Source organism: Nasonia vitripennis, chromosome 4 (genome assembly GCF_009193385.2).
Source record: "Nasonia vitripennis strain AsymCx chromosome 4, Nvit_psr_1.1, whole genome shotgun sequence".
NCBI classification, from domain to species: domain Eukaryota; kingdom Metazoa; phylum Arthropoda; class Insecta; order Hymenoptera; family Pteromalidae; genus Nasonia; species Nasonia vitripennis.
In genome coordinates, this window is record NC_045760.1 from 20553445 (window position 1) to 20575476 (window position 22032).

Below are 22032 nucleotides of genomic sequence, written 5' to 3' on the forward strand. Positions count from 1 at the left end.
GCGCGCGCATCGAATACTCGCGGAATCTCTCGCATTCGAGATTCGACGAAGAGGCCATATATGCGCGATAACGTAGTCGCGAGAGAGATATAGAGCGTACCGTACCGTACAGTCAGCGCTATATAGTGTGTTTTATATACGGGCATACGGTACATACTACACACTATATAGCTATAGTGAATAGTCGCTATAGAAAAAGCATCGATGGTGTGCGCTGGCGCCCGGGTCGCGGCATAGGCAGACCAGTCACCAGACAGACCGTGAGGATCGTGTCATAATTCGCGTGCGCGCTGTGCTGTCCTATCCGAAGGAGTGGCCCCCGTAGCTGCCTGACACATAGGATACGAGAGCCGATAATTCCCTCGTTCACCGGGGGAGAGAAAAGCGGAGCAACCCCCTTTCGGAAAAAGCGCGTCGACGTGTACTGTATATACATATATACATATATACACGCAACGTCTTGTACACCTAGAGGTTTGCACTTTCGCCAGCGAAGAGAAAGGAGATACTATAGATAGTGCGAGCGCGAGCGGCCAGCAGAGTGTGTGTGGTGTGTGATAGAGAAAGACAGACGGGGTACGGAGTCAAGTCGGAGAGGTGTTCCAGACGCCGCAGACGCACCATGTCATCCTCGGGGGATTTCGGCAATCCGCTCAGGAAGTTCAAGCTCGTCTTCCTAGGCGAGCAAAGCGGTGAGTTGGCGGTTGTGAGCCGTTGCTTTTTCTCGAGGCGGCGACGTACGCTAAATCTCAGTCGCCCCGAAGAAATTGCCACTTAGGTTATAAATCGATATTTTTGCCGAGGAGAGAAATGAGAGAGAGAGAGAGAGAGAGAGAGAGAGAGAGAGAGAGAGAGAGAGAGAGAGAGAGGGAAAGCGAGCCAACTGCTGCTAGCTGGTCGAGCTTTTCCTCATCCGCGCAGTCAAGTATAATAATGCCACGGACCTTTTTACTGTTGCAGTAGGGAAAACTTCGCTCATTACGCGATTCATGTACGACAGCTTCGACAACACTTACCAGGCAAGTTTTCAGCCTTTTTTGTTTCTCGAACTAACTTTTAGGGGGTGGACTCTACTTTTACGTGTGGGTCGATTTTTTTCTGTCAATTTTGGATGTGGCACGCTGGATTTCCAGAAATGGGATTGCCTGTTGTCGAATAGATGCTGGATTGCGCTCGAGTGTTGAGGGTGCATTGAACTTCAGTTCAGCAGCTGACTCGACTGTTTTTATTCCAACTGGTTCATTAAATTTTATTGGTTTGATTGACAAAGAATTCCTTGTTTTTTGCACAATCAGTGAAATATTTTTAATTTTCTTTACATCAAAGCTTTAAAGAAACTGCAGACACAATGTGGAACGCATTTGATGCTTCCACACTTGATAGTAAAGTCTTTCCACCTTTATCTCTTGGAATGATAAATAATTAAAAATTAATGCAGATAATAATAAGCTACATCTGTATAAATAGCACTTGGCTAGTAGAACATTTTTCGTAAAAACAAAAAGAAAATGAAAAATTTGTCATATTATTGGTAAATTACTATTCTAATACTTTTTCCTTTTTGCAGGCCACGATAGGAATAGATTTCTTAAGCAAGACCATGTATCTGGAAGATAGAACTGTGAGACTACAGCTTTGGGATACAGCAGGACAAGAACGTTTTCGTTCCCTGATTCCCAGTTATATTAGAGATTCGACAGTTGCAGTTGTCGTCTATGACATCACTAGTAAGACTTTATTGGACTTATTTATTTTAGTTATTAATTGTTGCAAATAGTTATTACTAATAAAATTAATGCAGGAAAATAACAAAGGATTGCCACTATTATAGTCTGTTAATAATCGTTTATTACGTAAAATAAATATAGTTAGAGTTAATCTTATCTTTTTATTAATGACTAGACTTGTCTATAGTAAATAAAAATGACTTATTCATTAACTTTTTTTTTCTGTAGATGCGAATTCTTTCCACCAAACATCGAAATGGATCGACGATGTGCGAACAGAAAGGGGTAGCGACGTTATCATCATGCTCGTCGGTAATAAAACAGACCTCAGCGATAAGCGTCAAGTTTCTACCGAGGAAGGCGAACGAAAAGCTAAAGAATTAAATGTCATGTTTATTGAAACTAGTGCTAAGGCTGGATATAACGTTAAGCAAGTACGTTTGACTTTCACGCTACTTTCCGATCGACGATTTTGATCAGTATTTTGTGACACTTATACTTAACTAAAACATTGTATTTATGTGTGTACATTTTTTTTGTTCTAGCTATTTAGAAGAGTAGCTGCCGCCTTACCTGGCATGGACTCGACTGAGAATAAGCCACCAGAAGACAGTATCCTTTTTTCAATTAATGAAATACGAAACGTGAAATGTTGCATGACATCATTTCCTAATTTTATGCGTATCCCCTCTATGTTAATTTATTCTTTTTTTTTATGCCTTTCATTCATTTTAATTTTTCCCATTTAATTTTTGCTTCACTTATATTTCTTTATATTTTCCTTAATGATTTTTGTAATACCTCAATGTATTGTTATCTATCGTAGTGCAAGAAGTAGTACTGAAGGATACACCAATCGAACTCAATGCCTCGGAAAGCAGTTGTGCATGTTAGATCGACACTGGCTGTTTGCGTTTTGATACGCGAGACATTCGACTCGAAAAAATGCAATTGACAGACTTATAAAACAACTGTGTGTTTTAAAACGAATTCAAGAAATGAATGCACTGATTGCCAAAACGTTTCATTCATACATGATGATCGATCAATCAATTCACCGGTAAATTTTTTAACACTAAAAGTAAAATCACTTGAACGTCATCTTTGCTCATCGTGTGTATATTATCGCTTTGTCGTTGGTAAGTTCCTTAAAGCATACAACACTCACTGATGATTGATTGATCAAGCAAGTAATGTCAATGAATTTTTAAAATAATTGAAAACACGAATATGCGATATACTTGTGGCAATAAAACAGAAACAGGTGCATTTATCATCGATATCGTCACTTACATTATTTTTAAGTGATTCGATATCCTTTTAGGGTTTTCAAGTCACAGATACGAATTTTAAGTTACACAGTTTATTTTTGTTAGAATAATTAATGTCACTAACCAAAGTTTCTGGACGTGACATAGCTAATTTTTTATTATAAAAAACGTACTAAAACGTGAAATTTATTTAGATGATTATACTGAACTTAAAAATAAGGATGAGGATAAATTATATTATAATTTGTATATAACAATCATGAAATTGGGTCAAGACTAAGTTTTTTTAGCTATACTTGAATTATTTAAGTATATTTATAAAATGATTATCTTTTACATCTATGGATAAGTATTATCACTTGTAATCTTTTAATTTATATATTAAAAATTCAATAATGCAGGCATGTTTTTTTGTTGCACTAAATTTTTTCGATGCACAATTGATTCTCTCACTATAAATCTCGATTTTTTCATATAGATTTGTTAATAGTATTTTTGTATCATATTACAATATGAGCACCATTCGTTTTTAATACATCAATCAAAGTTAAATAGTCCATCAGACGAAATTAATTATTATTATTAACAATTATTGGTATTAATATCAAATTCGATTTCGATTGCCTAAAATTCATTATTTATTATTTCGTTTGTATAGGTTCATTACTCGTAATGTAAACCTGTATAAAACTTGCAAGTATGTATCTTAATCTATGTGAGCAACGAAGTTGAGTGTGTGAGTTTCGAAACGAAAAGATATTTTTTCTACGTGAATCGATATTCGCAAAAATACGCGTACACTCCGTCCTATCTTTTTATTCAAATGTTTGTATACGTTTTTCCTCGTTAGTATATGAGTTTTTCCTTGTGTAGTACGAATAACGTAAACAAAATATTTGAATATTTATTTTTCTTTTAACGGAATATTTGTCCACTAATTGTAAGTAAAATCGAATTTCAGTTCTTTATTAGAGCAGATCAATTAACTGACAAAAAATAATAATAAAATGCAATGAATATTCAACTATTATATTTTGAAAAAAAATGTATGAAAAAAATATAGCTTTGATCTTTGACCATAGAAATATTACGCTTGGCATGAATGTTCTAGTATTTTATCAAACATTTTCGTTATATTATTTAATAATCGTGCATTTTAAATAAAAATAAAATAATAACAATTTAACCAGTGAACTTTATTTTTATAAATTTTCATAAGCAACAATCATAAACATAATATATAAGCTGTTCCAATGAAATACTTTTATAATAAAGTTTACTGTATGCATATTTCAATTCGTTACTGGACAATGTTGAAAAATTTAATTTAAAAAAGTCACTGTACAGTTTAAATTGCTTTTCAGTCTAATCTTGAAACTATTGGTCAGTAGTTAACGTTATGATATCACTATATAATAGTATATTGCGATACAAGCGGCATAAATAGTCCATTACGGCACGGCGTGTATTAGCATCCGAGCGTAGCGAGGGAGCTAAACCCCGTGCCGTATCGGACTATATATGCCACGACTATCGTATGCTATTTTATAGCACTGACTAGCATAAATCCGCTGTCACGCTTATCCGTGGCATAAATAGTCCATTATTGCACCGTGCTGATCGCCCTCGCTACGCTCGGGCGCTAACTGCACGGTGCAAAAATGGACTATTTATGCCACGGATAGGCGTGACATAGATGCGGATTTATGCCACCCAGTGCTATAAAACTTCTATATTATTGTCCAGATTCTACATTATAAAGTTTATTTTTCATTCAGAAACAATGAAATCATGATTTGCTAAACTAAGTTATCCATCTACTATAGTAATTAATTTTTGCAGTTTAGTCCACATGTTTCCTGCTTTTGGGAAATATTATATAAACATGCAATTTATTATATACATACTGTACAATATATGCATCAAAAGGTGATTCAATGAGATTATACAAGAACCTAACGTTAATTCTATGCTCATGTAAGTTAGAATAATGTATGATATCTGATTAAACACAATTAAAAATGTACTTATTGCAAAAATTTATAAAAGAAATCATACATGTAATTTATCATACAAAATTTTTAATTTTCACCCTATATAAAAAATGTTCACTGCAGCAAAAGTATAACTATAATTTATGTGTAATTTAAACAATAGTTATGCTTGCAAATGCACAAAGGTTTTACCATTCGCACACATTAGTCTAAAAAAGAAAGCGCAGAATTAACCTGCGCCGATTATCATATAACAAAGCAATTATCCCTTAACTCTACGATAAAAAAACTAGCTGTCGACCTGCAGAATCAATCGCCGATCCAAAACGGAGGCGAGTCCGAGGGAGAGGGCGGATGCCTCTGCTAGGGTGGTGCTGTCGCGTCACGAATCGACTTCGATGACTACGACGACGTCGAACAAGAGCAGCGTATGATAAGAAAGAAAGCAAAATTGCAACGTGTGTATCACCGTCTCACGAATCGCATGTATGCCTATCACACAACCACACATGTAATATTCTTTTTGTGATGAGAAGGAGAGAGGGGGGAGGGGAGAGAGAGATTCAGAAGTTTTTTGAAAGAAGGTTTATGACGTAATTTGAAGTCTCATATTTATTCAAGCATTCTATAAATTATTTTTGGTAATATGTTTTGGACGCGTCATTTTGAAACCATTTGAGGAATTATTATATAGATAATCGGCGATTGAAATCGCTGAAAAGACTTTTTTTAGCAGCAGAAAAACTTTATTAAACGTTTATTACTTATTATGATATATTAGCTTATTAATAATCATTTTCTATATACATATTTGTAGTGCGATCGATTCTATTAGTTCGTTTCATAATCATATAATATATTCATCCTTTACGACCAATCCAATAAGAAAAAAATGCTCGTGAGTTACATTTTCATTCCTGTTTGAAATACTTAACATTTGTAGCTCGCATATCCAGGCGTGCATGCAAAAAACGTCGGCGCAGACTTTTTCGGTATCGTATACTTCAATTTTGTGTAAAATATCGAAAGTCGATGGCATTTTCGATGTCAAGGTCATTGTGATAAGTTATTATATGTGATTTATATGCAGTTATATTTGTACGCATAAACTTTGTTACCGTAGTAAACTGTATGACTGAATAGTGAATGTTGCACTTAGACAAAAAAAAAAAATTATGATCAATTTGATTCGAATGTTACGTTTATTTATGACGTGATGTGATTCTCTATTCTCATTTGACGATTATTGCTTTTACTCTCCCTCTTCAATTTCATGCTGTTTGATCCTCCTATTATCCATAAAATTTATTTATATATTAAATTTTCTATTGAAATCACTTAATTGTTTCGACGTTTCAATTACAGTTGATCTAAAGCTAATGCAACGACGGGCAGCGAGAAAAATGCTTTTTTCTAATGACATTTTTATTGTCACGCGCACGAATCAATGACAGTGTATATAATGCGAGGCAACAGAATGTTATCGACTTGCGAGTATAGCCGTGTTGTTGTAAGTAAATTTTTTGTGTGTAAAGTAAATTTTTTTTATAATTTGTAACATCGATTACTTTCAGTAGCTTATTCTTTTTAATATTTATAAATAATGTCCCTTCAACTCGCGAATTTTATACAAATCAATGTTTCAAATTCAAACTGCGCTGAGCATGGACACAATGCCATCTGTATAACTTATACTTGAGCGCCTCTGCGATCGATATGCAACGCAGCTCACACTGGGATAAATGATAATCGATGTAGCTCTGCTACCATATATTTGTCGCGAACTAGTGAGGCAGTCTGGCCACTGATGTTAATGCTCTCATCGCGCGTTTGTCTTTGATCTGTCAAGACTTCCTCAAACACAGGGATGAAAAACTTCCCGACAAAGACGATGAGAAATGCTCGAGTGATAATAAATTCATGCCCACACGGTTAAAGACATATACGTGGTTGCACACGTGTGTGCATGAAGTCAGCGCTGCATGAAAGAAACATTGCTGATTACCCGCGCCCTCGTCTTTTTTCTTCTGGCTCGATCCAGTCATGCGTTAATTATGAATACACGTGCGGGCGAGCTACCTCTGCGATATAGCTATGCATATGTTTGCATGTTGTCGTATGCGCAGTAATGGCATTTGCGTGCAATATTATATAGCAGTATATGAACGAGTGCAGTGTGTGTAGCTATACTACTGTGAAATCCGACTCTCTCTCTCTCTCTCTCTCTCTCTCTCTCTCTCTCTCTCTATTTCTCTCTTTCGTATCGGATTTGGATCAACGTCGCGATGCGATTAGCTTAATTTACGAAGAAAGTTATTGTAGGTCACAAGACGACGATTACATAGTGTCGCCGTAATTTTTGGAAATTATTGTTAAAGTTTTGTCGCACACTATAAGTAGGCGAAAAAAGTGCTCGGTTGGATTGAATAGCCCATCTATGATTATGTACACACAGCTATACCTGTATAGACAAAAAAGATACAAAAAAGTAAAAAAAAAAATACATAAATAAAAGTAATGAACTTTTGATGTTGTGTTTACGACTTGACGTGTGCCTAAAACCGACTGTTCGCGAGCGCGAAGCCGATATTTGAATAAATATGTATTAGGTGTACTTCGCAAGCGTTCTTTTCCTCCAGAAAACAGTAATTGCACCGCTCGAGAGCTTGAAGACTATACAAAGATGAGCAAATGATGGTTACATAGCATTCCTAAGTATACAGTACACCATTTCAATTTTGTACGAGCATATAATAAGTGTGCGTGCTAACAACGAGTGCAGGCTGAAGACTTTCTGGAATTTTTCTTTGTGCTATTGATACTAAAGCAGCCTTTGAAAAATTACGGGCAAGTATAGTCGCCACGGTGAAAGCACAAAAGTAGACAGTCGACGTTGCATTTGTCGTTCGAGCAGATTATAGAGAAACAAAATCATAAAAAAAACGTAGCGAATTAAATTTTCCTTTTTCTGTTGGACTATACACACACACACGCGCGCGAGAAAAAAAAACAAAATAACAGTCTGGATACATTATACATATAATATACATGTCTCATACACAGTCGTTTTTATGTCTTACCGATGGCTTTTGTATACAGTGCGACCGAAGCTTCCGCTCGTGCACCAGTTCTATGACACAAACACGCGCACATATATATATACACACACACTCTCTCTCGTTTTTATATACATAGATATAAACGATTTATAACTTCCGACTATCGTAACTTACTCGTAGCTGCGTAGTTGACGCGTACTCGAAAATATTGTCATCGTTAATAAATCTTACTGTGCGTAAGAGCGATATGCATCTGCGGATATAATATATAGGTACACGGGATGAAGGCAGAACGTTAAAAAATAATCTACACACACTTGGGGGTTATTTTTTACGTTTTTACGAGCTGCTTTACGTTATTCACGCTCGCATTTGTGGCTGGCATAGATTTAACGTTCTCTCTTTTTAGCATTTTGCGATTGACGTTGTATTATATAACACGCCTACGGTACTGATCATCGCATACTATATACACTGAAAAAAAAACACAGTCGTTTCTGCTGTAAAGTCCGGTAGTTTTAACCGTTCTGCCACCGTGACGACTGTTCAGTAAGAACAACGGTGTGCCACTGGTAGTTTTGGCGAGTCGCGACTCGTAAAATTGGTCGCTTACGCGGGACACCAGCAAAAACGACCAAATTGATTCTTTAAAACTGCTGAACTCTACGGTAATCTTGGCGAGTCTTCGTACAATGACGGATTACTGGTGCGAGTTCAGTTAAAATGGCTGTGTTTTTTTTTCAGTGTACCGGTCTGTTTTTTCACGCGTAGCAGTGCTTGACTCTTTGTATAAGACGCGCACGACGCTGCAAGTTTTTGAATGTTTAGGGACAAATTGTTACGCCAACTTTTACCTTACACGCGATTCGTCACTTCTTACCTTTATATGAATGTTGAAGAAAGTCAATTTCCGTCAGCTTTACTCATGCGTTGAGAGAAAATAAAAGAAAAACGTAAATTATATGAAAGAAAGCTAAAAAAAGATCGTACAGCCAATTTTCGTCTGAAATACTGCCCGATTGTGTGCTGCGCTTTTGCGATTTCCTCGTCGATCGCGAGAGTATTATATAACAATAAAAAAAAGAACCATAACTTCAGTAGGCAACCGATTTACGTTGAGTATTTATATAAAAGTGCATCAATGCGAAGTAGTGTAGAGTCAAAATGAAAAAAATACACGCATTAAAAATGAGACGACGAAGGGTGATCTTTTATACCTTCGTAGACGCAATTATTACGTTGATTGACGAGACTTACGAATTTTTGCAATCTTTGTCATATTAACACTGTGTACGTGCAGGCAAACTATTTAAAATAGCAAAACAAAAATGGGAGCTTCATACGAACAAAAGTGGAATATATAAAATACTTGCTGAGTTTACTCAAAGTGACAAAAAAAAAATCAATAAATATAACACATTTTACTTGTTGTTTATTTATTTCTCCAATTCCTTCTCTTATCAAACACAAAAGCTTGAAGAGTGTAGTAGTAAAGTCGATCGTTTTTTTTCGTTTTCTTCCCCATAAAAAAATCACTGACTTTCTTATTCGATCACACCAATGAAAGACTCGATCGTTTTGTTATCTAGACTAGTTCGTATGAATGTTCAATGAAACACTGATGATGAAAAAAAAACATTGTTCATCGGCGTGATCAAAGTAGATGTATGAAACCGATTGAAAAAGAAAAGCCAGAAATTCTCTAAGTATACACAACGAATCGAATAACAACTCTTTTTACAGACATCTAAGTAGTCTCGTGTTTATAATAATTGCTTACATATCTTTATTTTTTAATATCAATTATATATACAAATTTAAAATTACGCGTTCGTCGCACATAGTTATATGCTTCATACTCTTTTTTTCTTCGAACTTTCGCCCACACCGCATCAGTGCTTATACGCTATTTGTCATCACTAATATGGTTTAAAATTCATACTTGTATTTTTCAGTTTTACTTTACAGTGAGTACATTAGTCGTCTGGAAAAAAGTTGCCGATCCCTCTATGCGCGCTCGATGAGTCTATTTATATGGATAATGTACGCGGTATATGCCGCGGTTGCACGTTTTATCGATTCGATATCTATGCGTCGCCGCTGATATTTCTCACTTATTAATATTGTATCAGAGCATCGGCTATCGAGCATCGACGTCGAACCCGCGAGCCGAATCAGCATTATTTTTTCGTCCCTCTATCTTTTTCCTTCGAGCGTACATATTGTCTGTTGAGTATTACAAAACTTCCTCGACAAACCAATAACTGGCGCTATTTGAATAACTTTATTTTACACAATGCTGCGCTTATTCTTGCAGCTGAGGAGACGTGTAAGCTTCCTGTGGATATCTTTTTCGAGTCGTCGAACACAAGAGAACGCGTTCTTATTATCAAAGTTAGAGGGCAGTGATAACGATGGCAGGTGTCTTACACGCATCTTACATCCCCTTGAGCCGCGCCTGTAGGTCGAACTCTTTTTATACACGGACTATTATTTCAATTTTCTTGCTCGCAATCACACCAATCGGCATACTTTATATTTATTACCTCGATATATATAACAAAGTATTCCATGGAACCTCGTAACTTTGTACACGACACAAAAGAAAAATTAAGTATTATACGCAGTGATTATTCCCGTTCGAAATACATCTAGATAAAACTGCGATGGAGAGAGTACGCGAAACTTACAATTTTCCTTACTCGATAATCTGGGATCTCTTTCCCCTGTATACCGTGCACATATTCCAAGTGGCTCTGTCGATCTCGAATCGCTCGATTACATAATTATATACACGCAGTTATATACTCATATAATAATCCCCAAATAATAAAAAGTTTCAAAAGTTCATATGTATATACAAATATTCTCGAAGAGAGTTATGTAACAATAATTGAATAAGGCGCTCCTCCCGCTGAAAAGCAATAAACGCACACTATACATAATCCAGTCCCCGCGCGGGCTGCAAGAATAGACAAATAAAAGCAACAACAATCATTGAAGTCTAACAGTTGCTCAAGTCCGAGATCGTAGTAGAGCCAGCAGAGCGAGAATATAGGAGTTCCGGGCAAGTGAGTATCTCTCCTCGAAACAATAGAAGCCCGCAGGACTATACATACACAGTATACGTATACAGCAAAGCCACTCGGAATATACTTTGTACAAATGAAGCAGCGGCGGCAGCCGCTTACACTCGGACTTCCGGACAAACGTTCTTCCGCCCTCTCAGCATATTGACTTTTCTCTCTGGTCCTATGTGCCAGCTCGCCCCCGCAGTGTCTGTGTGCGCGGCGTGTGCATTAATTGCTCGGTTTGTTACGGTCTCCAGTCACGGCGGATCAATCGCGACCGCAGACTCTTTCTGCTTCGTCGTCTTGGAATTTTCAGGAGGTGGATCGCGAGATAGGGTATATGTTTTTTTACTTCCTTATCGAACTCAATTGATGAAGGTCTTGTCGTACACTACTACAGTCTGAAGGGGGATACAGATAAAACAATTATCACAGGTGTCCAATCCACTCCCGCGTGAATCCGAAATGGCGAGTCGTAAGGAAAATCGTTGTTGCACTCTCTCTCTCTCTCTCTCTCTCTTCCTCTCTCTCTCTCTCTCTCTCTCTCTCTCTCTCTCTCTCTCTCGCTCGGATCTACGCATCGAGAAATACACATTCACGCGCGCACAGTTCTATATTTTACATGAAAATTACAATGAGATCCGATATACAGTAGTGTTTTAGAGCTCCAGAAGTTGTCGATTAATCAAGCGGCGCGGCGGCCTCTCGACGCTTATTCGCTCGTTTTATCATACAGTTCAGCTCGTGCATAACGATGAAGGTGTGCGCGATGCAGGTGGCTCTCTTTTCGCGAGACCGGCAGCACTTTCGTAAAGTTTACAATATGCTTGCATGTATGGTACCATAGTCAATAAGGAATGAAACGCTGCATCGCATTGTCTGTACAGAGAGCCGCCGCGCACACATAACAAGAAGTACACGCGAGAGTCGGAGGACGGCGCGAACCATTGTAGTGCATGCACATGGCTATATCTTCCAATCATTTACAGAACTCGCTCTGGAGCCGCAATAACGTTCCTCCTCGTCGGCGCTATCCGATATACACAACCGAGTAAAAGGACGATGAGCGAGCCGTGTCTGTGATGATGGAGGTGAAAAATTCGTATTTACAAGCAGTCTGTACACGAGTCGGCGAACAGCGTCCCCCTCGCGCACTCGTACGTTCGCAAGTGCAGCGGAGAGTCGCCGCGCCGGTTCATCGTGTGTCGCCGCAGAGATGTAGGAAGGAAATGACGACGCACTTTAGATGAATTCGCAAGAGAACGCGGGCTCTTGCAACTCGTCGTTTCAGACCCTCAGCTCTTCCATGACCTGGTGCGAGGCCGCCGCACTGCTGTTGTGCATGGACTTCTTGAGCGTGCTCGAGCCGGCCATCGCCATGCTCTCGACCTGCTGCAGGTGATTCGGACTGATTATGAGGTTCTGGTTGCTCTGCTGGTGCTGCTGTTGCTGCTGCTGCTGCTGACTCTGCTGGTGCTGCTTGCCGGGCTTGGAGTTTTTCGGGGGCGGCGGGGGCATCGGCACGTGACAGGAGTTGTTCTGCGGCTCGGCGAACACCGGCGGCGTCATGTGCTGGATGTGTCGTCGCTCCGTCGACTTGCCCTCTGCGGAGCAGATGTGAGCAATTAGTGTGAGGGTTTTGTTCGTTCGTTTCTGTCTGGCTTTCTTGCTCAGAACTCGGTCTGGCGGATCCAGTAGGGCTGGGCTGCAAAAGAAGAAGGGAAAATCGAGTCCTGAGTACTTGACTGTCTCTGTCTCTCTCTGTCTCTGTCTCTCTCTCTCTCTCTCTCTCTCTCTCTCTCTCTCTCTCTCTCTCTCTCTCTGTTTACGTCGCAAAATTTCAAAATTCAAAATGGCCATCATCAGAGGGATTGTCGGAGAGTTCTGTCGTCTGCTTATTATAATCATTTCCTTTTTTTTCGGCATTTCTTTTTGACATTTTGAATTTTGGAATGTTGCCGCGCAGACAGCGGACTCTCAGCTTATTCAAGTACTTTCGTCGATTTTGCCTTTTCCCTTGCGTGCTCGAAATCGGTGAACGTGCAGAAACGCGACGTAGCCTGCTTCGTTACTTTTGCTTTCTACATTTTCATCTCGACAGTTTGCCATTTTGAGTTTTGCCAGTTCTTGCAGGAGTAAAATAACGGTCAGTGTTTGATTGGGTCTCGCTTATTATAGTAAGTAGTATAGCCCCGACACGGTCAGCCAATTCGATGCTTGCTCGATGAAACGAATAAACTGTGGGAAAAATGATCAAAGCGTACCCAGTTCCCCGCAGATGTTGTTGGGCATCTGTCCGTTCTCCTGGCGCTTCTTGGGGTAGTGATGCTGATTGTTCTTGTCGCGCTGGTAGTAGACGCCGGCGAATATGAGGACGTTGAGAATGAGCAGACTGCAGCCGATAGCTATCGTCACGCTGAGGGCAGTGGAGTAGGCGGCAAAGCCGTCCTCGGGCGGAGTCGTCGACTCCTCGAAGGCCAGCTCGCTGGGCTGGGCCGACGTGACGTTGGGTGGCCGTTCGCTCGTCGATTCGAGGGTGGTCGGCCGCGTCGTTGTTGCCGGTAGCCTCTGTATGAAGCGTGGCGGTACCTGGATAAACAATTCAGTCGGGCATGAGTTGGGATTCGGAGCTCTAGGAGCCCCCTGTTTGTGTAACGTTATATTGTGCCTTGAATTCACGTACAGAATTCACGATAAAAAGCACATTTTCCCAAGCTTCCGGGCCATTTAACCGACCGAGCTCCTTTATGCATACACAGGCACACCAACGACGGACGCACATTCGAGGAAGAGATAAGAAACAGAATACGAGCTTGACAAACCTGCTCGGAATCCAGCAGATGATGTGACCTAGGAACGTCGTCGGATCCGGGCTTGTGCAGGTCGGGAACCAAGTTCAGCCAGAAGGACAGTCTGTGAGCTCTGTAGTGGTTTTTCAGCTTCGACTTGATGTCTGCAACGAGAAAGCAAGCGGGAACGAGGTCAGGAAAAGTGAACGAGTCCGCTTTAATTAATTCGGCCACGCGCGAGCACGAAGTTCGCAGTCGGTATAGATTTTCCGAATTCGGATTTCGGAAAAGTTCGAGCTCTGATTTATCGCCAGAGGTACAACAAAAGTCTTTAAAAAGGAGTTTAAAAAATATGCCGCACTGGCTAGCAACAGCGCAGCTCGACCAAATAAACATTTGAAAACTGCCGAAAACGCTCCTCTTTCATCAGAGCAGCAACTCGGGAGGATGCCACGCGCTGTGCATTTTAATTACGAATTTTTTGCTCTTCGAATTCGAGAAGCCCGCGCGCTAGCTTAGCTTAAACGTCTCTGGCTCGCTCGAGTGCTTTTCTGTATAAATAAGAGTCCGCGGGGGTCATTAACTTTCTTTGTTTTTTGCGGGACCCTTAACTGTTCCTCTATCTGCTCGTTTTACGGTACAGCTGCCCGCGCGCGTGTGTGTGTGCGCGTGTGCGCGCGAGCCTGGATCGTTCATTTAGATAATTATAACGAGTGCTCGGGCTGCAACGCCTCCGTGAGCCATTATGCGCGGCAGTTCTGATGATATCAGTACGCGGAAACTCGGGAACTTTTAAACGGCTGTAGCCCAACCCCCTCCTCACCCCCCCCCCCTCTCTCTCTCTCTCTCTTCGTGTTTTCCGCTGGATCGCTGGACGGCTTTTTTGTGCCGCCAGACGGTCTTATCTTAATTTTATTACCGATGTTTTTCGCCGGTGCACATACTTGCGGAAAATTCATGTACTTGGCTAATGAGCCACGTATGCGTCGTTATGCAGTCGTTATCTGTACTATTAGGAGTCCTACTGTTTTCCGGTGGCTTGAGATTTTTCGATAAGGAAATTCTTATACGGCTCCTCGCGATCCGGCTAATTTGCGCGCGTACGTGCGGGAGTCGCGTTTTCAAAGCAAATTTTATTTTTCGGGCTTGAACCTCCACATGCAACACGACTCGAGTCCAATTTAGTTTGCACCTGAGATTTCACTTATTTACTGAAGTCTCCTTTTACGCAAAAATGTCGCAACTTTCGTAATTACATAATGATTCGATCATTTGAACATTTTTGCTTTTTCCGATCCAGCGCATAAGTGCAGTCTTTGAAATACGAATATCCTACAAACACAAGGACTACAATTAATTATTTTTCCAGGAAAAGCGCGTTGCTGCAGAGATCTTTTATTGAATTTCGTTATTTTTAGCCTTCTCTTCTGACTCTCCTCTGCAATACACTGAAAAGACACTCAGTGGTAAATCAAAAAATATTTTGAATCCAAATGAAAAGCATTCCCCTATACGTCATAAGTTGATAAGCCGCCTTTTTTAAATGATATTCTCATAAACGCGTTATTAAAACATCCTCAGTCGCGGGAACAATTATTCGACTCTCGAAATCCATTCCTCGAGTCATGCGGAGATATGCAACGGACTTCGCTCGTATATCTCATACGCACGCGTTCAGGACAAAAGCGTAAGCATATCTCTCACTCCATATACAGGAACGCGAATATCCGCTGCTGCAATAAAACTCACTTTTTAAAACTCGCCTCGCTTATTAAAAGTAGCCACGTGCGCACAGGCGAGGGAAGATCTGGCGCGCAAACATAATCGGCGCGGAATACATCTTGCGCTCGCGCGCGCGCCGATTATGGGTTGCGGCTCGACGCTTGAGTATATGGGCAATTCTACGGGAAAAATGCCATTTTCTGGTTTTGACCAAAACTTTTGACCAAATCAAGCATTTTTAGCGCATTTTTTTAAATCAAAGCTCTCTTCCCGTTCTTTCATTCTACCGTAATACATTTTCTGTTTGTGCCCTTATGCATTAGGTACATTGAACAATGGCTATTTTTCGACGACTTTGAAGGCCTTAGAAAACAGTGTCACAGTGCACTTTTTCGATGTTGGAACGTGGTTTTGCATGGTTCTAAACATGTACAATAAGAAAAAAAAAGTTGCGGGAGTGTGCCCCAACATTTGTGTTTTTCGGTTTCTCCAACCAGAAAATGGCATTTTTACCGTAGAATTCCTCATATGCGGATATAGGTATATTAGTAGTATGCTTGCACACGCGCGAGTTTAGCTCGAACTAATATTTGTGTTTTCGCACTTTCCGAGTAGTTGTGGATGGAAATTTAATCCAATTGACGCGCGCGCGCGCTCCGAATCGTGTGTCGAGCTCGAAATTGACCCGTCGGCTGAGTGATACGACAATTTCGAGACTAAGTAATCTACGTGTACGCGTACTATATACTCTACGTGCCATGTCAATATTGTACTTTGTACCGTAATTCCCGGCAATAACGATTGCGCGCTTGCGCTCGATAAAAATGCCGGACAGAGCTCTGTGTGTGCATCGATCGAAATCGAACATTCGATTGGAACGTGCGCGCAGCTGCACTTGCGCGGAACTTGCCTCGAATTCGAGTGGCTGCGTATTTTTACGCGGCGGAATTTAGAGGAAACACTTCGGACCCTCCAGGGACTTGATAATCGAAGATTTTCTGGGACTTTATCCGTTTGTCGGGCTACTCCGAGCCATTGTACGAGAGTAGCTTTACGCGCTGTCTCTGCGGCTCATTCGTGCGCTGTAAGATCTACCGTTGCGCCGCGCCATGTTTTATTCAACGGGCTTCCATGCATTCGTAGGGATATTGCGCTTTGAAAATACATGCGCTCTGGCATTTATCATGCATTACCGATTCGTTATCGTAACTCTGTTGTTTCATACAATAGGTGTATTGACTTTTAATAAACTGCGCGTTTTACTGCAGCGCACTCCGCACGTCTAATATATCGAAGCGTGAATTATTCTTTCCATTATACGAGAACAGCTCGGCGGAGAGATGTAATATAATAATAAAATCCAACTGTCGATACTTACTTAATTTTACAGTCAAGTTATTTTCAACCATTGATATTGACAATTTTTCTATGATTTAAACTTGGACAGCCGACTTTGATATTGTAGCAAATATATAAACAAGCGGAAAAAGTAGCATCGTTAAAAACCTCCCTGAAATAGAAACGCCCAATATATCCAGCTGTCGAAGGCTTCACGCGTGCGCGCACTTCATCCGGCAAGTTTCGATCCGTTAATAAGATCCACCAACAGAGAAAACAAGACCAGAAGAGGAAGAAGAAGGAGAAGAGAGAGAGAGAGAGAGAGAGAGAGAGAGAGAGAGAGAGAGAGAGAGAGAGAGAGAAAGAGAGAGGGTCGTAGAGTAAAAGCCAAAGTAAAAAGAAACTGAAAGGAATTAAGCGCGAGGGACGGATGAGATGTTGCTGCGGAAGAAAAGTGTGCTGCTGCCAGCCACGGCGCCTTCGAGGGTTAAAAGATGAAAGCGAGGGTCGGACAGGGAAAGGGAGATATCAATCTCAAGCTTCTCAATTTCGAGCGAAGAAAATGAAAAAGGAGCATGGGTTAATTTGAAAAAGTGCCGCCGACCTTGTAGCGCGGCTCTCGGTGCGGATACTTGTCGCTATAGCCGGCGTTTGTACAGCTGTGTTCTTCTTTTATTCGTTTAAAATAATTTCTTGTCGAATCTAATCATCGATACCGAGCGGATGCAGCAATTTCGCTTGCAGTCTGCGACAGATAAGCAGGAACGTATTGGTACTCACCTATGCTGAGGTACTTCTTATGCACGGCCTCGTAGGCGGTCCACTCGAGGTTCTTGAGCTTCGTGCGCTCGGGCCTGGCGGACGGCGCGCCTGGCTCTGGTGTGCCCTCGTTCGGATTTCTGCGGGAAGGGGGAGTAGTGAGTTATCGCTTCATTGATTAACGAAAAATGGCGGAGAAAACTTTATTCCTCACTGCGAACATCAACGCCGGATGTTCGTTTGTTTTAATAAGTTTTGCGTCGGAAAACTTTTATGCGCGCGGCGGCTTTTCCGTTAACCAAGAGGATTAAAGAAAGGAGGGACGCTAATGAGGTGTTTTGTGACGGGGGCGGCAGCTTTCAAAGGAAAAACGCGGGGAAATATAAAGTACGCGGTATTTTTTACTCCAAAGGAAACCGGATTCCGAGAGAGCGACTTCCAAGTTTGCATCGTCAGGCCGCGATTTAATAAAATGTACGTAGACGTTTATTTATATATATATGTATACATATTTCAGTGATGCATTATGCGAATCGGTTATTTACCAACACACTATGGAATACACGGTTTAACTGGCAGCCTCGCGCATTCTACTCCGGCGCGCGCTAGCCTTTGATCGAGTTACAAATACTTCTCTCATGGGAGCGCGCTCGGACGCTGATGCGTCAAAGGACACTCTCGAGCAAGTTTTATGCTCTCAAAGAACGTCAAATTGGCCCCGAATGCTTTAACTCTTTTTTGCCTGCAGCTTAATGGCATTTTGAATTCCTGGCGTTTATGCGCAGTCTCAAAAGCTTCGATTTTCGACCGTGTAAATTCTTGCCCTGATGAAGATGATAGCTCAATTTTCCTGTGAGCCAGGATTTTAAATCAACTTCTCTCTCCCTCCCTGTCGAGATTCGTGAAGCAAATTTTTCTCATACCTGCATCGCGAAATTACACAAGGGGCACTTTGAATATATTTAAGCTCGAAAGTCCAGCAACTTTTCCAAGGCAATCAAAGTTAACCCGCCACAGCAGCAACGCTATATAGCTTATATATATATATATATAGGTATACGATGTATAGACGCACCCAGTCCTGGCAAAGTTGGCCAGGTACAGTATGACGCTCTCGGACAGTCCGATCTCCGTCCTCGTGTAGTTTCGGGGCCAGTGCGCGAGACCCGAAACCAATGGGGCGCCGAAGAAGTAGGGCAGTTCCTCTCCGTGGATGCATCCCTGTCGCTGCAAAAGTCAGACAAGATTTGAAAAATCGTCGATGATCGCAGCAGAGAATTTATAATTCGAATAGGCCGGCGAGTGTATGATAATTAATACGATGCTGATTATACAAATGATGCTTTTCAACATTGCGTTTGAAGCTTCATATCACTGCAGCTTTTCATTCCTGCGGGAAGCGCAGTCGGATTATTTATTTTATAATAATTAAATAATTCGTCATCACACGATGCGCTTTTAACAATCTATACATCGGAAGAAAAAAGTATTTATTTTATTAGGCGCGAAAGTTCTGACCAGCCCTCAAAACCATATTGTTGTCTATATGAGATTTTTTCCATTCTTGGCGCGTACCCCGGCCATCTCAACTATCAACCACGTCAACGGCGCTTTACCAGAACGCTCACTGCTCTCTTCACGCAAGCTCAAGAAAACTCAGCGAGCGACCGTTCGCAATGAGAGGAAAAAATCGACTATCGCAGAGTGTGTACATTATTCAATAAGATCGTCGCTCATAGTCGCGCGAGTCCGCTGCAAACTCGCGGGCTAACTTGGCTCCTTTGACTATGAATTCCCAGGCCATCGCACGCGACAAACGAATTTTTCGCATTCCCCGCTTCGGAATCACGTTAAAAGTTTCCCAAAAGAAACAAGCGGAGAACTCGCTCCCCCGATATCGACGCTTTTTTCCTCTCTCTGACTATCTCTGTATGGTGTAGGTGTATGCGGGAAATCATGCGCGTCGTAAAACGTGCGCGCGCGACGCGATATTTTACCTACGCCAAACGACTCTCGCGTTTCATAAAGGGAGTCAAGATTGAAAGTCTTCCTATGTCTCTCGGAGCAAGGTCGTCTACTGCAACACAGCAGAGAGTCGCAATCGGCTGTCAAGACAAAGGAGGGTCGTCAAAAGCCCTTCCTGCTTCGTCATCTTCTTCCTCTCGCTCCCTCACTCTCGATATCTCTCCCTCCGCCCTCCTGTTTTCTTTCTGTTTTTTTGCTGTGTTTATTTTTCTGCTCCGAGAGACTTGCGTTGATGATCGGCAAAAAGTTGGCGGTTTTTTTGTTCGATCTCGTTTGGGCGCTTCGTTTTCTTCGGGCTTTTCAAGGAGCTGTTTCTGTTGTTACGTTATTTTTCTACTCGACTTTCTGGGGAAAAGCAAATTCAATCAAGTGCCCTGTCAACATGTCCAAGCCACATTGTCGTTCTCCTTGTTGGAAGTAGGTTGAAATCGTAGTATTTATTTAAGAGACTTTATTTAAATAACACAGCCGAGTTCGTACTACAGAGTTATTACAGAAACTAATAACAAAAGAGCAAAATAGAATTGTGACACTTTTTAGAGAATTAATAATAATACGCTTACTAAACTTTATGTGAACAAAATAGAGAAAGCTTGTTGTGCCGCTGATGTGTTGGCTGGTCTGCGGTTCTTGAAGAAGTGAGGCCCTGTGCCTCTGCGTCTCTGCTGGGGGGCGTCGCGTTGGTGGTGGGTCGGGTGCAATAAAACCCAGGTAGCAACCCTCGGACCTCTGCTCCGCTCTTGTACAGCTATGAGCTGTGTGTGTGTGTGTGCGTATCGTTGTATGCGCGAGCATTTTCTCAACACGCTCCTATATTGACAAGCGCTTCAAGACTGCTCGTCGTTTCTTATCGTAAAATAAAATGTTGTGCGTCACACTTTGTTCTGATAAAACTCGAACCTGATGGAAACCCCGTATCAATATTATCAGTCTTTAATTAAAAAGTTGTCGAGACGAAATTCGAATTTCGTATAATGACGCGCGTGTTCTCAGCTCGCAAGCCCGGATTCATTATTTTTACGCGGCGCGCGTCGCTAATTAAAAAAAGACGCGAACCCGCGAGAGCAAAGTTCGGTAAAAAGAGAAGCTCCGCTTTGTATAATTCGGTTATACAACTTCTCCACCCCGACAACTTGTAAATTCCACTTTTAAATTCTTAAATTAGATCCGCGCGCGGAGCCATCAAAACTCCGCGGGCCAACTTATTCATCGCAGCCGACGCTTTCAATGCGGCGTATTATAATAAATTTCGCGCGCGGGGGAAAAAAAGCAAAAAGCCAAGAAATCGGGAAGCGGAGTCACGCCTCGTTCGGGAAAACAGAGCGCGTACGGGCGTAATAGCGCGTGCACGTACGAGTCGCGGCATTATACGCGTTTATACCGCTTCCGTGACTCGGATCGCTGTGCATCTGTGTGTGTGTGTGTGTGTGTGTGTACACGGGAAAGTTGGCTACCTGCAGTGTACCGCGTTGCCGCTTTTTCTATTTTTCGGAAGAGCAAAGAAATTGGGAGTCGTTAGGGCATTGAAAGGATTAAATGGGCCGCGATTTGAAATACTTTTCGCGCGGCAGACGTGTACGAGGACGTTTTTCCGAATGAGATTATCGGCTGGTTTAAATTTACCGCGCGAAATTCTTTATTCTTTTCGTATTAAAGTATTGTGTATTATGAGTGTGTTTTTGCAAATTATTCGATTTGTGAATATGCAGCTATCAGGAAGGAAACGAAGATGAGGCTTCACGATAAACGATGACGAAACTTGTTCCGGATAGAATCGCGCGAAGTAGATCGAAGATACCGTGAGCGGTGAATTAAAGTAGCGGGCGTTCCTCCGCGGCTGAGTCGGCATTGCATGGATCGGCAGTGCGGTCCATGGCTGTCAGGCTATCCAGTTGGGAGTGGTCTGACCACCCTCAGATTGTCACCGACCTCACCAGGAGCTTGCTCCGCGTTACTGAAGGTCACCTCTGCGCGGGAGACCGACGGGTCGACCCGTGGCTGCAGGCCACGCTGACAAAGCCGTGGGAGGCGCCTTGGGTACGCACAAGCGTACATTTAAACGTAAATGCCATAATGGGTATAGTGCGAGTTCACGTGCTCGATCATCTTCGGGCTCCTTCGGCGCTCGCCGGCGAGCGCACGTTCGGCATTGCGATTTAGCGATAAGCGCGCGATCGAGCGAGAGAATGATCGACATGAGTCAGTCATCTCGTGCCCCTTGACCGAGATCCATTGTCGCGACTAATAATCATTCGACGTTGTAACTTTCCGTTGATT

General features: G+C 41.6%; 2 protein-coding genes across 4 annotated transcripts in view; one reads left to right on the forward strand and one right to left on the reverse strand.

The window, feature by feature from the left end:
• The first annotated feature begins 61 nt into the window (after nucleotides 1-61).
• On the forward strand, nucleotides 62-9134 carry LOC100121132 (ras-related protein Rab6). Of its 2 annotated transcripts, none has more exons than XM_001604668.6 (6): nucleotides 62-692; nucleotides 961-1019; nucleotides 1568-1727; nucleotides 1956-2161; nucleotides 2273-2339; nucleotides 2554-4184. In XM_001604668.6, exons 1-6 carry the CDS (start codon nucleotides 623-625, stop codon nucleotides 2619-2621), a joined length of 630 nt encoding a protein of 209 aa, XP_001604718.2. In that variant the 5' UTR covers nucleotides 62-622; the 3' UTR covers nucleotides 2622-4184. The 2 variants fall into 2 exon arrangements, with proteins under 2 accessions (XP_001604718.2, XP_008210586.1); XM_008212364.4 differs by lacking the exon at nucleotides 2554-4184 and adding an exon at nucleotides 5286-9134 and having other exon boundaries at nucleotides 74-692.
• Nucleotides 9135-9470: 336 nt separating this feature from the next.
• The window catches only part of LOC100121155 (neuroligin 3), a 279197-nt gene continuing 266635 nt past the window's right edge, over nucleotides 9471-22032 (reverse strand). Inside the window, exons 8-12 of one of the 2 annotated variants that reach the window (XM_016988579.3) lie at nucleotides 18806-18957; nucleotides 17752-17870; nucleotides 13945-14075; nucleotides 13387-13711; nucleotides 9471-12726 (exon numbers count right to left, since the gene is read on the reverse strand). In XM_016988579.3, the coding sequence (XP_016844068.1) occupies nucleotides 12410-12726; nucleotides 13387-13711; nucleotides 13945-14075; nucleotides 17752-17870; nucleotides 18806-18957 (1044 nt within the window). In that variant the 3' untranslated portion in view covers nucleotides 9471-12409. Of the gene's footprint in view, nucleotides 12828-13386; nucleotides 13712-13944; nucleotides 14076-17751; nucleotides 17871-18805; nucleotides 18958-22032 lie in introns of both variants that reach the window. The other variant, XM_016988580.3, reaches the window with a different exon arrangement.